This window comes from Dermacentor variabilis, chromosome 3 (assembly GCF_050947875.1).
Source record: "Dermacentor variabilis isolate Ectoservices chromosome 3, ASM5094787v1, whole genome shotgun sequence".
Lineage (NCBI taxonomy): Eukaryota > Metazoa > Arthropoda > Arachnida > Ixodida > Ixodidae > Dermacentor > Dermacentor variabilis.
The window spans coordinates 213,802,139-213,820,481 of NC_134570.1; the positions used below are offsets into that span (position 1 = coordinate 213,802,139).

An 18,343-nucleotide genomic window follows, 5' to 3' on the forward strand; every position below is an offset into this window, starting at 1 on the left:
TGAGGGAAGTGAAGAGGGAACAGTCAAATTGCCGGCCGCGATCAGTGGTCACGATGCTGGGGCAGCCGATACAGGAAACCCATGCTGAAATGAAGGTTTTGGTGACCGTTTCCGCAGTGATGTCCAAGACATAAAAGCGCGGTCATGCCTGGAGAACGGCACCAGTGCTGACCTCAGCACCAGTGTCTACAAGGAAGCGCTGGTCGGAAATGCGACCCATGACGATGAAAAGGCAGCTTGGCTGTAAGGTGAGGTCACATGGTGCCGTCAGTGATCTCGCAGTGCTTTTCCCGACCACTGGCATGGGGACTTGCACTGGCGGGCACGGTGCTGGAAAGTGCGATGGCGCCAGCAATAGGCGAGCTTCGAGGATTGCACAAGCGAGGACTGCTCGGGGGACGGCGGCTGGGGCATGAGAAGGAGCCACGCTGGTCATGAGAGAATGTCCGAAGGGTGTCAATGGGGACGGCAAGCTGGTCGATCCGGGACTTTAAGCGGGCCATGAGAGAGAAGTCGCATCGTGGACTCGATCAGCAAGCTGGGCGAGGTGGTCGAGGGTCAAGTCTCCTGCAGCAGTCAAGACATGGCAGGCGGAATGTGGCAAGCACTGCAGGAAGTGCTCCTTCAACAGCGCATGGTTCGCGTCCACGTTGCTTGAGCCCAGGAGCTGTCGCATGCTGTAGAGCAGCTGGGAAGGGTCGTGATCTCCCAGCTCCTCGGAGGTGAGCAGGTGCTGGAGGCACGCACTTTCAGACGCCATGGTGCGGTCCAAAATACTCTGCTTCAGTTGCCAGCAAGGGGCATCTCTCTAAGATGCAGTGATGACATCCGCCACCTCGTGAGCAACCTCAGGAGACAGGTAGGCAAATAAGTGGCGATACCAAGAAGTTTCCGAGGAGATGTGGTGTAGATCGAAGGAGGCTCCGACCTAGGTGAACCAAACCTGTGAGTCCTTGCGCCAGAACGGGGGCAGGCAAAGCTTTACAGCTGCGACGCCCCATGGGCATGAGGTAGTGTCGGCTGGAAGGTGGCGTGTGGGCGGTAGGTTGCTGTCGTTGGTCACCTCGTAGTCTGCAGTCACCAATTTCGCGAACTGAAGGGTCGCAGTGAAGCGCCAGGACCAGAGGACCAGTGTAGCAGGCTCTTAGAACGGAGTAGCGTGTACCGTGCTTGCCCCACGAGCACACATTTCCCAACTTTATTTTTGTCACCTTTTGCCAAGCCGACCGAGGACGCTGACCTTCAGTGTCCGCACGTAGCAGTGTCGGTGGACGCTACAGTAGGATGCCTCAGCAGTTTTCAAAGTTTACACTTCCAGCCTACTAGAACGCTTCACCATATGGCTTTGCTGTCTTGTGCAGAGTACAGTCATGTCCCGCTGGTAGTAAAATACATCACAAGCTCTAGAATAAAAAATTTTGACTGCAGTTGCAGTTTCTAAATGACAGCTTATCAGAACCAATCACTGCTTAAAAGAGCTACACGACACTGTATTTCGTTCTTTAGATGGACGCTTCAAACAGAACTCTGTAGCTAGGTGCGGGGACGCACCGGGAACAAAAATGACACTGAAAATCTTGTTTTCAGACCAAAGTGCTGCCGAATTTTAACTGCTGATGCCAGCTTTAGTATGATTCATTTTAGATCATATTTAAAGGTGAATTGGTATATAATGAACTACTGATATAATGACCTCTCAAGTTTGTTATAAACAAGTTCGACTGTAGTAAAGCACTCAGTGTGGACAATTTGCAGATATAATTCAAGCATTGTATCGGTTACATTTCCCCAATACTAGCACACATATTCACTTTAGTATTTTTGTCGGTATATGTTCCATATGCAATGAAATGTGCTAGGGTTTCAGCTATATATAAAGTGGGAAGGGGGGGGAGGGATAAGATTTCTTTGGCAGCTATAGGGCCATTTCTGTACCAGCACTGTTTTCAAAAAATCTTGTAAAAATAATCTCTGGTCATGTGCCAAATTTTTTTACAAGTTTAGTGTTATAACTAATGCACATTTTGGATTTAGAAAAGAAAGGTGAACAGAATCCGCTCTGCTCCCATTAAATAATCTGTTTTACAGAACATAGAAAAACACATGTTTACACTTGATCTCTTCCTTGATGTTACTGAAGCATTCGATTGCTCAATGACATTAATAAAGAATCTCCACTTTTATGGTTATACATGGTAATTGTATCATCATCATCAGGATATTTTTATGACCACTGCAGGACAAAGGCCTCTCCAAGTGATTTACCCCTCTCTTGAGCTTATTCGAACTTGCGGCTTCAAATTTCCCAATTTCATCACTCCACCTAACTTTCTGCCATCCTCAGCTGTGGTTCCCTTCCCTTGGCACCCATTCTGTAACTCTGATGGACAACCAGTCACCTGCCCTGTGCATTAGATGGCCTGCCCAGCTCCATTTTCTTCCTACTGTAATATCGGCTATCCCCGTTTGCTCTTTGATCCAAACTGCTCTCTTCCTGTCTCTTAACATTACGCCTAACATTTTTCATTCCATCTCTTCTTGTGCGGTCCTTAATTTGTTCTCGAGCGTCATTGTTAACCTCGAAGTTTTTGCCCCATATGTTAGCACCAGTATAATTCAATGATCTTTTCAATGACAGCAGTAGGCTCCCGGTCAGGATTTGCTAATGCCTGCCGTATGCACTCCAACCCATTTTTATTGTTCTGTAACTTTCGTTCTCATGGTCAGGGCCTCCTGTGAGTAATTGACCTAAATAAACATCATCATCATCATCCTGGTTATGCCCACCGCAGGGCAAAGACCTCTCCCATACTTCTCCAACTACCCCGGTCATGTCCTAATTGTGGCCATGTGTTCCCTGCAAACTTCTTAATCTCATCTGCCCACCTAACTTTCTGTCGCCCCCTGCTACGCTTCCTTTCCCTTGGAATCCAGTCCATAACCTTAATGACCATCGGTTATCTTCCCTCCGCATTACATGTCCTGCCCATGCCCATTTCTTTTTCTTGATTTCAACTAAGGCATCAATAACTAGACGTTTGTTCCCTCACCCAATCTGCTCTTTTCTTATCCCTTAATGTTACACCCATCAGTCTTCTTTCCATAGCTCATTGTGTCGTACTCAATTTAAGCAGAACCCTTTTTGTAAGCTCGTTGAGTCATACTCAATTTAAGTAAAACCCTTTTCGTAAGCCTCCAGGTTTCTGCTGCATACGTGAGTACTGGTAAGACACAGCTATGTCTTACCATACTCCTGCACAGACTCTGGAGGCTGACTGGCGATCATGAATTCTTGTTCCCTTTCCAGGCTATTGAACATTACCTTTGTCTTCTGCATAATAATGTTCAACTCTGTTTTCACCCTTTGTATTGCATTGTTTAAATCTTAAATTTCGTCCCTGTTACCAAATAGATTTGATGTACCAGAAGGCAGTGTGTTAGGGCCACTTTTATTCAACATATATATCAATGATATTGTAGACATAGAAACCAAGGCACAGTGTATAATATATGCTGATGATAAGTCTGTCCTAATTTCTAGCTATGCTGGTGGCAATCTGGTGTCAGAAGGTGACAAAACTCTTGCTATGTCAACAGAGTGGTCCAAAATAAATCCGAATAAGGTTAACCTGATAAATACAAAGGGCACAATTTTTTGTGCAGTGAATGAAATGGTAACATTTAAAAGCAGGTTATTTCTTGATGGCCAGAAAATTAATATAGTTGATTGCCACAAAATTCTAAGAGTTCACATTTCTCGTCTACATTAAGTTGCAAATGTGAAGGTTGTGGGTTTGGTTCCCACCTACGGCAAGATGTTTTTTCATCCACTTTAATTTTCATTAAATAATCGTTTCTTTATTTCATTTATTAAGCACAAGTAATTTCCCCTATGTTGTCCTTGGTGGCAGTGTTTGTTGGCTTCTTATGATATAGCCACACTAGTTATTTATATCAGTAAAGAACTTTCTTCAATAATCGGGAGAGTAGCTTGCTGCCGCATTTTGCTCCCAGTTACAGCCAAGCAATAAATATATTAGGCTTTGTTTAATTCACATTTAACTTCTTGCACTTTAGTGTCGCATACCACAAATAAAAGTAGCATAAATAGGCTTCTCGTTCCATAGAAAAAAATATTCACCTTATTAGAAATATGAATTCACTATCCACAAGATATGCTGTCCCAAATTCAGTATAATTGAAGTTGAACATATTTACACTTTCCATTTATTACAGGCTATGCAATTTTCATCTACAACTGTTAAAACCTTTTTCACGAATCTGGCGTCTCTAGAAAGTCGTGAAATTGTTGTAAACACATGAAATTCAGACACTTGGATGATACCATACTCTTGCTTAATTTACAAGCACCAATCTTTACTGCATGACCTTCCACTTACTCAAAATCAATATGCAGACACAAATTGCTTAAATTAGCGGCAGTTTCATTCATATCTTGCTTATCTGTGAAATTAGAATGTTACTATATTAGTATCATGGCGATATTTACAGTGTGCAATGCTATTTATTAGAATGTATCTTGTGTGTGCATATGTAGAATGTTTTATTGGTTACATGGCAATGGCGTTGAGTAAATAGTTGTAGATATTTTAAGGCTACTGTTACTTACCATTGTGATTTTTGGCAGTATTCAGTGTGATATATTAGAATGTATTCTGCATGCATGTTTGTAGACTTAACGTTTGTATGAATTGAGTCTTTTAAGTACAGTCTATTTCTGTTAATTCGACTCTGACACGACCTACAAAATTGATCGAATTATCCAGCAGGTTGAAATAAACAAGATGCATACAAAATGCCAAAACGCCATCAAATCATTTGGCAGTATTTTCCAGAGTTTACCACACACCCTGAATCAAATGCATGCCCACTTTCTACATGCTTAATGTAGAAGAGTAATGTAGCAACTACATTAAAGCTCCTAAGCAAAGTAGAAATCTAACGCGTGCCAGATTTTATAGCAAGAAAAATATATGTGCTGCGTAATGGCAGCCGGTTTCCTAAAGTCAGCTTCGCCTCTTGCTTTTTTAAAGTTAGCCTCGCCGCAGTACATTTGTGTTAGGCGGCAAAGCATACAAATGCCACCCACAACGGTGTTTTGGTTTCGTATCTGCTTGCACCGTGCAGACAACTTTTTGGCCCAATTTTCTTGAAGAAAGAATGTGCACTTAGAATTAGGCAAATACCGTAATCTCACATTGTGAGCTATGGTTATTGCTTGAAGATCTTCCTAGGGCTGGCTGAAAACAGGCATTTTCAACAAGTGATGACTTGTGTTCTCACATTTACCGTCCCCTAAGCTCCACTGAAACAGGCACTGCCACTACAGGGGTCGCTATTGGGGTCACCGTAGGGGTCAAGTTGGAATTATCTAGCAAAGGCCAATTTTAGGATCGAAATAACGAAAGTGTGGGCCCATAGATATGCATGGGCGCTGGCCAGGACCTTCGGTTGAGCCGCAATGGCCACAGTGCTGTGAAAGTAGTGCATGACGGAACAGACAAATTTTACTCCTTCCACGTGCCCAAAGTCAGTCGAACCAAGAGCCTCCCTCCTGCAGCTTGCGCAAAGGAGCCACTCGCGACCAAGATTGCAATTGAATTAAGGGCTACTAGCTTCCGTATGGCTGGCTTTCCTTGGGGACAAAATGATCTCTATATGTATGTTGTATGTTTTGGCTGTGATCACTGATGTGCTTCACTTGTTGCTTCCGAATTGGTTTCAGTGGTGCCCTTGGCAGCATTGCAGCAGCCAGTCTTCTCTCTGGATGAACACCCGTGAGTTCTTGCATCCCTGTGCTGCATTCGTTATGCAAATGCAGGTTGTAAAAAGTAGGCTGTGCAACGATCACTGCAATGGAAATAAGTAACAGCATAGTGAGCTGAGAGCAATGAGCATGTAATGGTTAAAGCGTGTGACCACTGGTATAGCAGAGTAATGGAATCGAAAATAGCAGAGGCTTAAATCATGGGATGAGATTATGAAGTTTGCAGCCATGGGTTTTGCAAGTGCAGGAATTTACTAATACAAGACAAGTAACCAGAAACCACTGGATGATGTGTGTGTTTTGTAATTGACTTAAGGAAGCTGATAATGCTATGGAATATCTTCCCCATGCGACTCAGTGATAAATTAGATAGATAAGCTTCGCAGTGCATTTTAAGAAATATAGATTTAAGTGCAAAAGCGCTGCTTGAGAATCTCAACTGCATACATTTCCTCATATTTCTGGCAGTGTCATGCCAGAAATGTCAGTTGTTCCCCCACTACCATGGATAGACATATTTATACACTTATACACTTATATACATGAACTTGAATGTCACTGCTCAAAAAGGAGTGCTGATGTTAGAGTTTGTTCTTCCATTCTTTGTGTGTGTGTGCGAAGGTCCTCGAACTGGAAACCTTAGAAAAAAAAAACACTAGCAAGACTCGGAGTGCCCTAGATGATATTTACTATGATAGATTTTCTACAGAGCAGCTTCAGTGTTGTTTTCCAGGAAATCTATATGTCATGATGTCATGACGGAGAGGGCAGATAGATGCATAACAGACCAACAAGCAATCATAATGTCCTGCTCCCACATGACCACCCTCTGTGCCATGACGTGCTGGGAAACAAAACCAACTCTGGTTTGTAAAAAAAAGAAAAAAACTGTTAAGGTATTTGATAGGCTTTTGCGGTCAAGGACCTTCACTTGACAAAAAAAAAATTTCAAGTCAGAAGTGTCATCTCACTACTCCTTTAAGCAAAGCATTGATATTAGTTCTATGTAGCAATAACTTCTGATATAGGCGGAGAGAGTTCATTATTCCGGGGGTGGCTGGGGCCAGACCAGCTTTCCGAATCCCATATATCTTCATCAACAACCTGTTTTATGCCCACTACAGGACGAAGGCCTCTCCCTGCGATCTCCAATTACCCCTGTCCTGCACCAACCGATTCCAACTAGCGCCCACAAATTTTCTCATTTCATCACTCCACCTAGTCTTCTGCCATCCTTGACTGCATTTCCCTTCTCTTGGTACCCATTCTGTAACCCTAATGGTCCAACGGTTATCTAACCGGCGCATTACATGACCAGCCCAGCTCCATCTTTCTCTCTTTATGTCAATTAGAATATTGTCTATACCCCTTTGCTCTCTGATCCAAATCGCTCTCTATCTGTCCCTTAACGTCATGCCTAGCAATCTTCATTCCATTGCTCTTTGCACGATAACTTGTTCTCAAGCTTCTTTGTCAGTCTCAAAGTCTGCCTCATATGTCAGCACTGGTAAAATGCACTGATTGTACACCTTCCTTTTCAGTGATATTGGTAAGCGTCCAGTCAGGAGCTGACAATGTCTGCCGTATGCAATCCAACCCATTTTTATTCTTCTATGAATTTCCTTCTCGTGATCAGGGTTCCCCTGTGATTAATCGAGCTAGGTACAGTTACTTCTTTACAGACAATAGAGGCTGACTGGCAATTCTGAACTCTAGTTCCCTTGCCCGGTTATTCATCTTTATCTTTGTTCTTCTGCATATTAGTAATCTTCAACCCCACTCTTACACTCTTTCTGTTAAGGACCTCAATCATTTATTGTAACTCGTCTGCATTGTTACTGAATAGAACAATGTCATTGGCAAACCAAGGGTTGCTGAGATATTCGCCATCGATCCTTACTCCTAAGCCTACCCAATTTAATAGCTTGAATAGCATTGGAGAGATTGTGTCTCCCTGTCTTACCCCTTTCTTTATAGGTATCCTCCTGCTTTTCTTGTGTAGAATTAAGGTAGCTGCGGAACCTCTGTACATATTATCGAAGGTATTTACGTAAGCGATCTGTACTCCTTGATTACGTAATACCTCTATGACTGCTGGTATCTCTGCTGAATCAAATGCCTTTTCGTAATCTATGAAAGCCATATAGAGGGGCGTATTGTACTCTGCGAATTTTTCGATAACCTGATTAATGACTTGGATTTGATCCATTGTAGAGTCTCCCTTCCTGAAGCCAGCCTGGTCCCTAAGTTGACTAAAGTCCAGTGTTGCCCTTATTCTATTGGAGATTATTATGGTTAATATATTATATAATATTGAGAGTAAGCTAATGGGCCTATAATTTTTCAATTCATTAACGTCTCCCTTTTTCTGGATTAGTATAATGTTTGCATTCTTCCAGTTTTCTGGGACCTTGCAGTCGACAGACCCACCGATACACCCACCGATACCTTCACAAGATTGGACAAACACAGGACCCTGACTGTAGCATCTGCCACACTCCCGAGACAGTAGCTCACATACTTTGCGTGTGCCCTCAATATACGGTCGAACGAAGAACACTCAAATCTACTGTTGCTGCTTGGGCTCCCGCCCCTTTTCAGAAGAAAAGCTTTTGGGCGCGTGGAGGAGTGTTGACTGTGCCCAACATGCCATAAGATCACTTTTGAATTTTCTAAGTGAGACTGGTTTAGACGATCACCTCTAAAACCTGTGAGACGTGCAGTCAGTGCAAAATGTGTTCGCGCAATAACTTTTTGTGACAAGATTACTTTTTGCGTGGACAAGATTACTCTTGCGTGTATTGCGTCTAAAGTGCACATCTGCATATTGGACAACGTGTATATAGTATCTCATTGTACCATAACATAATCATCCGCCACCTACCTTTCCCTGTATTTCCCACTTCCCCTATCCCCAGTGAGGAGTAGCAGGCTAGAGACACGCTCTCCAGGCCAACCTATCCTGCTTTCTCTTCATTAAAAATCTACTCCTCCCTAGTATAAAGAGCTGCCAGTTTTCCAAGCATTATGTCTCCTCCATCTTTGATTAAATCGACTGTTATTCCGTCATCTCCTGCTGCTTTTCCTTGTTTCATGTCTTGCAAGGCCCTCCTGATCTCATCGCTAGCTATAGGAGTTTCTATATCCTGTTCAATACTGTTTCTAATGGAGGTATCCTGACTCCTCTGGGTATTGTACAGGTCTGTATAGAATTCTGACGCTTCCTTTACTATATCTTCGAGATTGCTGATGATATTACCCTGCTTATCTTTCAGTGCATACATCTTTGTTTGTCCTATGCCAAGTTTCTTTCTCACTGATTTCAGGCTGCGTCCATTTTTTTGGCTTGTTCAGTCTTTCTCGCAGTATAGTTTCGAATATCACTTATGTTCACCTTGGTGATCAGTTATGACAGTTCTGCGAATTCTATCTTATCTCTTGAGTTTGAAACTTTCATTCTTTACCGTTTCTTTATTAGGTTCTTTGTTACTTGGGAGCGCTTGCCTACTGGTTGCCTTGGTGCCTTGCCTCCCACTTCAATTGCTGCCTCTGAAGCCAGCCTAGTTATGGTTTCATTTATTACCTCTATGTCATCTTCATCTCTCTGTTCTAAGGCTGCATGTTTGTTTGCAAGTACCAGCCGAAATTTGCCTGCTTTTTACCCTTACTGCCTCTAGGTTGACCTGTTTCTTCTTGACCAATTTTACTGTTTCTCTCTTCAAATTGAGATGAATCCCAGCCCTCACTAACCTATGATGACTGCACTTTACCCTACCTAACACTTCTACATCCTGCACTATGCTGGGATCAGCAGAAAGTATGCAATCAATTTCATTACTTGTTTCACCATTAGGTCTTTTCCAGGTCCACTTTCTGTTGCTACGCTTCCTGGAAAAGTTGTTCATTATTCGAAGCTCATTACTTTCTGCAATATCTACCAGCATCTCTCCTCTATCGTTCCTAGAATCAACGCCGTAGTTGCCAATTGCTTGTTCACCAGCCTGCTTTTCCCCCACTTTTGCATTGAAGTCGCCCATTACTACAGTATACTGAGCTTGCAATTCTCTCATTGCTAATTCTATATCTTCATAAAACTGATCTACTTCCTGATCATTGTAACTGGATGTTAGAGCATAGGCTTGTACTAACTTTAATCTATACCTCTTATTAAGTTTGATTACAGCTACAGCTACTCTCTCATCAATGCTGTAGAATCCGTCTATGTTGGCCAATATGTCTTTATGGATTAGGAATCCTAACGCATATTGCTTCCTATCTGGGAGACCTCTATAGCAGAGGACATGGCCATCATTCAGCTATGTATAAGCCTCACCAGTTCTTCTAATCTCACTAAGGCCGATGATATCCCAAACATTGTATGATAGTTCCTCAAAGAGTCCTGCTAAGCTAGCCTCACTTGAGAAGGTTTGGGTGTTAAATGTTGCAAGTGTCAGTTTTCATTGGCGGCCTGTCCGGACCCAAAGATTCTTAGCAGCCTCTGCTGCATTACAGGTCTGATCACCGCCTTGGTCAGGGGCTATATATATATATATATATATATATATATATATATATATATATATATATATATATATATATATATATATATATATATATATATACACACACACACACACACACGTCGGCGTGAAGAGAGGAAGAAAATCGCGGGATGCTGGCTGCTGCGTGTTGTTGGTGGTCAGCCATCTCAACTACTCGAACTCATTTTGTATATATATATATATATATATATATATTGTATTGTGTTGTGTTGTATTGTATTGTATATTGTACTGTATATTATATTGAACTCATTTTGTGTGTATATATATATATATATATACACACACAAAATGAGTTAGAGTAGTTGAGATGGCTGACCACCAACAACACGCAGCAGCCAGCGTCCCGCGATTTTCTTCCTCTCTTCACGCCGACGTGTTTTCGCTGTCTCAATATGTGTTTCTGCCTGGTCGGACAGCCATGTTTGTTCCTGTGAGGTCTTCATGTGTCGGGATGGGATCGTGCAGCGCTCTTGTCGAGCCAGGTCATAACAACGTGATCAAGAAGAATGTGTTGGCCTCTCTATCTACTGTTCAAGCCATTGACGGGCGCGCTTTTTTGTAGATAGTGAACGCTTCTACGGGGTCTGTTACCCTGCCAGTCGGACTTAAACTGGCAACATTTCAGGATAAAGCCGCAATTGGTGTGCGAACAGTTGCAACATCTTCAGACATCAGTCGACCATTGCCCAACTATTCCGATCACTTGCGATGTATGATAAACAAGTCGTTGTCTTCTTCTGAGCAGGATGTACCCCAACAAGTGCTCGCCTGCTGCACATCAGTATTTGATTTTACTCAATGCGAGCATTCTCGGATGTTGCCGGAATCCCGGATGCACCACCACGTAAATACAGGGCAAGCGACTCCGATACGTGAGAAACCCTGTCGTGTATCTCCCACAGAGAGAAAAGTGATTGCGGAACAGGCCGACGACATGCTGCAGAAAGGCGTTATTCAGGAGTCTTGCAGTCCTTGAGCAGCTCCTGTTATACTGGTGAAAACCAAAGACAACTCGTGGAGATTTTGTGTCGGCTACTGCCTCCTCTCCAAAGTAACTAAGGACCTAATAAAGAAATGACAAAGAATGAGAGTGGCCAACTCAAGAGATAAGATAGAATTTTCGGAACTGTCAGAACTGATCAAAAAGGCGAAGATAAGTGAGATTCAAAACTATAACGTGAGAAAGACTGAAGAAGCCATAAAAAATGGATGCAGCCTGAAATCAGTGAGAAAGAAACTTGGCATAAGACAAACCAAGATGTATGCACTGAAAGATAACCAGGGTAATATTACTACGATATCATCGAGTGATGCTTGTCTCGTCACTCTTCTAACCTCACCACCCATTCTCGCCCACTTCGACCCCGATGCCCCTACAGAATTTCGTACAGATGCCAGCGGTCATGGCGTAGGTGCCGTCTTAGCCCAGCGTCAGCGTGGCCAGGATCGCGTTATTGCTTATGCAAGCCGCCTCCTCGCATCATCGGAGTGCAACTATTCCATTACGGAACGAGAATGCCTTGCTGTTGTCTGGGTGGTTGCGAAATTTCGTCCTCACCTTTACGGTCGCCCTTTTTCCGTAGTCACTGACCATCATGATCTCTGCTGGCTCTCATCGCTAAAAGATCCTACAGGCTGGCTTGGTCGATGGGCTTTAAGACTACAAGAATTTTCATGTTCCATGGTATACAAGTCTGGTCGCCTGCACCAAGATGCTGACAGCTTGTCGCGTTACCCTGTTGATGACTCTGACTCCTCCTATATTGCTGCTTGCATATCCTCTGTATCACAGCTGCTTCATTTCGCCGACGAGCAACGTCGTGACACCTACATCAGAGCACTCATCGACCCTTTTAAACACTCTCCGGCTGATGCCACTCTACGCCTCTTCGTCCTCCGCGACGTTACTCTGTACTGTCGCAACCTTCACCCAGACGGCTCTGAGTTCCTACTTTTAATACCTAAATACTTCCGCTCAACCGTTCTAGAAGAGCTTCACAACGTACCAACGGCCGGACACCTCGGCATATCTTGAACCCATGACCGTGTACGTCGCCATTTTTTCTGGCCGGGCCTTGCCTGTTCCGTACAATGTTACGTCGCCGCTTGTGAACTTTGCCAACGACGCAAGAAGCCTTCCCAGCTCCCCGTTGGTTACCTGCAGCTTCTCGACAACCCTGCCGAGCCCTTCCATCGTGTCGGCTTAGACCTTCTTGGCCCATTTCCGGAATCTACATCAGGAAACAAGTGGGTTGCAGTCGTGGCGGACTGCGTGACCCGCTACACTGTAACCCACGCTCTTCCGACCAGTTGCGCAACTGGTGTTGTGGACTTCCTCCTGCATGATATCATTTTGATTCATGGTGCTCAGTGTCAATCACTAACAGACCGTGGCCGTACATTCTTGGCCAAAGTCATTGACGACATCATGCGTGCTTGCTCAGTACAGCATAAATTTACCAGCTCCTACCACCCTCAAACGAACGGCCTCACTGAGCGTTTGAACTGCACCCTTACAGACATGCTATCCAAATATGTTTCAGACGACCACCGTGACTGGGACCTGGCTCTACCTTACATTACCTTTGCGTACAACTCTTCCTGTCTAGAAACTGCTGGCTTTTCACCATTTTACCTCTTGTATGGCTGTAAACCGACGCTAACACTAAACACTGTGCTTTCGTCCACCACAGCTTCAACTAGCACTTATGCCCGTGATGCAATCGCCCATGCTGACCATGCTCGCCAACTTGCGTGCACTCGTCTACAAGCCTCTCAAGACAAACAGAAGCAACGCTACAACCTCCGTCACCGTGATGTCCATTTTGTGCTCGGCACCCTCGTGTTGCTTTGGTCACCATCGTGTAATGTTGGCCTTTGTGAAAAACACCTTTCCTGTTACACAGGTCCATATTGCGTGCTCCGCCAAGTGACCAATGTCACCTATGAAATCGTTCTAGCCACGCCCACTAAGTCCTCCGCTGTGATAACCATTGACATTGTCCACGTCGCCTGACTCACCCTACAACTCTCCACGCACCTTGGATATTTAACAGCACCGTGACGGCACTTTTGCCGCCGGGGAGTAGTATTACAATATCATCGAGTGATGCTCAAGGGACAAGCCACCGCGAGAACGACGACAAAATGGGTCTGTGCCTTTGGCGCGAGCAAGCGTCGGCCTGGAGGTCTGGCTCTAGTGTAAATAGCCTGTAAATAGCCTATTTCATCTGTGTCTTTCCACACATAACAATATCATCAGCAATCTCGAAGATATAATAAAAGCAGCAGAAGAATTCTATACTGACCTGTACAGTACACAGAGGAGTCGGGTACCTCAATTAGAAACAGTAATGAACAGGATAAAACTCCTCCTATAACTAGCGATGAAGTCAGAAGGGCCTTGCAAGACATGAAACGAGGAAGAGCGGCAGGAGAAGATGGAATAACAGTCGACTTAATCAAAGATGGAGGAGACATAATGCTTGGAAAACTGGCAGCTCTTAATACGAAGTGTCTATCGCCCGCAAGGGTCCCAGAAAACTGGAAGGATGCAAACATTGTACTAATCCACAAAAAGGGAAACGTTAAAGAATTGAAAAATTATAGACCCATTAGCTTACTCCCAGTATTATATAAAATGTTTACCAAAATAATATCCAATAAAATAAGGTCAACACTGGAATTTAGTCAACCAAGGGAACAAGCTGGCTTCAAGAAGGGATACTCTACAATGGACCACATCCATGTCATTAATCAGGTTATCGAGAAATCCGCAGAGTGCAATAAGCCTCTCTATATGGCTTTTATAGGTCACGAAAAAGCATTTGATTCAGTAGAGATACCAGCAGTCACAGAGACATTACATAATCAAGGAGTACAGAACACTTACGTAAATACCTTAAAAAATTTCTACAGAGCTTCTACAGCTACCTTAATTCTACACAAGAAAAATAGAAAGATACCTATATAGAAGGGGGTCAGATAGGGAGACACAATCTCTTCAATGCTATTCACTGCGTGCTTGGAAGAAGTATTCAAGCTATTAAACTGGGAAGGCTAAGGAGTAAGGACCGACGGCAAATATCTCGGCAGCCTTCGGTTTGCCGATGACATTGTTCTATTCAGCAACAATGCAGACAAGTTACAACAAATGATTGAGAACCTTAACAGAGAGAGTGTAAGAGTGGGTTTGAAGATTAATATGCAGAAGACAAAGAATGCTGAATAGCCGGGCAAGGAAACAAGAGTTCAGGACCGTCAGTCAGCCTCTAGAGTCTGTGAAGGAGTATGTTTACCTAGGTCAATTAATCGCAGGGAACCCTGATTATGAGAAGGAAATTCATAGAAGAATTAAAATGGGTTGGATCGCATGCGGCATACATTCCTGCAGGCATACGGCTTCCAGTCAGCTCCTGACTGGAAGCTTATCATTATCATTGAAAAGGAAAGTGTACAATCAGTGCATTTTACCAGTGCTGACATATAGAGCAGAGACTTGGAGGCTAATAAAGAAGCTTGAGAAAAAGTTAAGGACTGCCCAAAAAGCAATGGAACAAAGATTGCTAGGCATAACGTTAAGAGGAAGCTTTAGCTCGAGTCCTCCTATCTAAATACATGTAAAAGGAGAATTCGTTTTTCTCGGCAACCACTGCACCAAATTTGACGAGGTTTGTTGCATTTAAAATACAAACTTAATATCTAGTGACTGTTGGTTTCGAATTTTTGAGTTAGCTTGTCAATTTTTTATTAAAAATTGGCAAAAATCGGAAATTTTCAAAAAACGAAACTATCAAGTTTACAACTCTGTAACTCAACCACCAAAGATTATAATACAATTCTGTGAATTGCATCTAAAAGTACATCTAAAGCGGACAAAATTGATATGTTACACATGAATATAAAAAAATTTAATCATAGGGAAATACAACTTTTGCAAAACCGTTGTAGCCAACGTAACAAATTCACGTAAGATGTAAAATGACATATTGAATTTGTCCGCTTTGAATGATCTAATGAATGTCGTTTACAGAACCGCGATATCAGTTCTTGATGCAAAGCTATGAATTTGTAAACTTCGTGATTCTATTTTTTTCTAACGGTCAAATATTTGAAAATCGTTTTAAGAAAATTCAAGCCCTAAATCGAAATTCCGCTTCCAACAGTCACTAGAATTTAACTTTTTCTTTCAAATGTGACAAATTTCATGAAAATCGGTCCAGGGGTTACCTCATAAAAACGTTTTTGCGTTTTACATGTATTTGAATAGGCCGCGTCGGAGTTGGGCCCGAGCTAAAGCTTCCTCTTAAGAGACAGAAAGAGAGGGGTTTGGATCAGAGAGAAAACGGGTATAGACGGTATTCTGATTGACATCAAGGTAAAAAAAATGGAGCTGTGCAAGTCGTGTAGTGTGCCGCTTAGATAACCGTTAGACCATTAGGGTTACAGAATGGATGCTGTTGACTGCCTTCACTTTGCATCTTACTTTTGGTCGATTGACCTCCGATCCGGATACTAGCAGATACTGATGCAATCGTCTGACAGAGAAAAGATCGCTTTTGTTATGCCTGACGGACTCTACAAGTTTAAAGTCATGCTGTTTGGCTTATGTAATGCCCCAGCAACCTTCGAGCGAGTTATGGACTCCATCCTTAAATAGAAGATTTGTATGTGTTATTTAGATGATGTGATTATTTTCGGCCGAACTTTCCACAAGCACAACCAGCGGCTCAGTGTTGTTTTGGACTGCATCCAACAGGCTGGCCTCATTTTAACCTCCAAGAAGTGTCATTTCGGTGAGCGTCAAGTTCTTGTGCTGGGATATCTCGTCAACAAGGGCGGTATATGGCCAGATCCCCAAGAGATTTCTGTTGTTTGAAACTTTAAGTAGCCGAAGACAGATTCCTGGGCCTTTGTTCTTATTTTCGCAGGTTTATTAAAGACTTCGCCCCAGCTTGCTTGTCCACTGATTGACTTGCTCCGCAAGGACACTCCCTACATATGGTCTGCTCAGCAGTGAGACTGCTTTCCAGCAGCTGAAGTTTTTGCTCCCCTCTGGGCCACTTCTCTGCCATTTCGGTTCGGAGGCATTCACCGAACTTGTGGGGTTCTCAGCCGTGCTCTTGGGACAAAGGAACGACAACACAGTAGGGCAAACAATCGCAAGGCCATTTATTACACCTTTCATAGATCAATGCCTGCTAGCCGAGTTGCTATCCACAAAGCATGCTGATGGACGCACGACAAATTGCAGAAGTCCGACTCACCGCGACCGGTTAACGAGTGAATATGTTTGCCCCATGCTGAACACCAATGCCTGGTCATTTGCACGTACGGTCACGCGAACGGTGCCATGTTCGAACGATCGTGTTCGTCCATTTCGGGGTAGGCCTCACAAGACGGTCTTGCAGAAGCATGGATCGGCGCACACTCAGAACGTCCGTGCTGCTTGCCGATTCCGAGCCAAAGAGGAGGAAGACCCTTCTCCTTTCCGCACCCAAGTAACCCCGCTGTTAGGTGGCGTTAGCAAAGCGACACTTGCACCATCTCTCGCAATGCGCTTCAACCCCACCAACTGCCGCGGGCACCAGGCTACGCGGCGAAGCCGGATTACAGGAGACTGGAGCTATGTGGGAAAACAACATATCAGGGGACACGTGAGAGTCACGCATCCCCACAAACTGCATACTCATGCAAGTGGTGTGGGCATTGGGGCTGTGCTCGTCCAGTTTCATGACGGACTCCAACACGTTGTTGTGTACGCAAGTCATACTTTGGCGAAAGCAGAGAGCAATTATACAGCCACGGAAATGGAATGTCTTGCTATTGTCTTCGCCACCCACAAGTTCAGATCTTATTTGTACGGCCACCATTTCAAGATCGTCACCAACCATCATTCTCTCTCCTGGCTCGTTGGACTGCTTGACCCAGCTGGGTAGTTGGCTCGGTGGGCCTTGTGTCTTCAAGAATATTACTTTTCTGTTGCTTATAAGAGTGGTCACTGCCACACAAATGCTGACTGCTTATCTTGTCTTCCCTCTCAGAGCGAGGGTACTGATTATGACAATTCCAACGACTACTTGACTACAATCTCATTGGACTTTCCTGACTTTGTCATCTTCAGGAACGAACAACAGCGTGACCCTTCACTATAAGCCGATTATTGATGCAACCCACAGATACGAACGGGCTACGCCATTTGTGATTCGTGACAGTCTGCTTTACCACAAGAATTATTCAAACAACTGTTCTCCACTGCTGCATGTCGTCCCAAAATGCCTGCGTCTTGCTGTACTTTGGGCCATGCACGACGCCCTACATCCGGTTACGTTGGGTTCGCTCGAATGCTCCACCGCCTCCGACAACGTTTCTGTTGGCCTCAATCGTGGAAGACAGCCAAGCAGTACACAGCCAGCTGTGATGTCTGCCAATGCCACAAACAGCCGACTACAGCTCCTGCAGGCACTCTGCAACCGGTTAGACTGCCGACTTCACCTTTTGAGAAAGTTGGTATAGATTTACTCAGTCCCTTCCTCAAGTCTTCCACTGGCTGCTGCTGGGTAATCGTGTGCGGGGATTATTTAACACGTTATACTGAAACAATGGCACTTGTCTCCGCTACAGCATCCGATGTTTCGGGGTTTCTTCCGCATTCGATTATCCTCCGCCACAGAGCTCCTCATGTGGTGATAAGTGATCACGGCCGGCAGTTCACCGCTGATGTCGTGGAAGAGTTGCTACGCCTTTGTGAAACTCAATATTGTCATTCCATGCCTTACCATCTGCAAACCAACGGTCTCACTGAGCCCACCAATCGTACCCTCTTCAACATGCTTTCAATGTATGTCTGAGCGGATCATAAGAACTGGGATGCTGTATTACCACTCATCAGGTATGCCTTCAACACAGCCAAGCATCAAGTCACAGGTTACGAACCTTTCTTTCTGCTCCACACTCGTCATCCTCAAAGTTTTCTCAACACCATACTTCC

At 44.0% G+C, this 18,343-nt stretch overlaps 1 protein-coding gene across 1 annotated transcript in view; it reads left to right on the forward strand.

Moving 5' to 3' along the window:
* LOC142575015 (endothelin-converting enzyme 2-like) overlaps nt 1-18,343 on the forward strand; it is a 211,005-nt gene that overhangs the window by 143,860 nt on the left and 48,802 nt on the right. Inside the window, exon 13 of the mRNA XM_075683991.1 lies at nt 5,747-5,798. Within this exon, the coding sequence (XP_075540106.1) occupies nt 5,747-5,798 (52 nt within the window). The remainder of the gene's footprint in view (nt 1-5,746; nt 5,799-18,343) is intronic.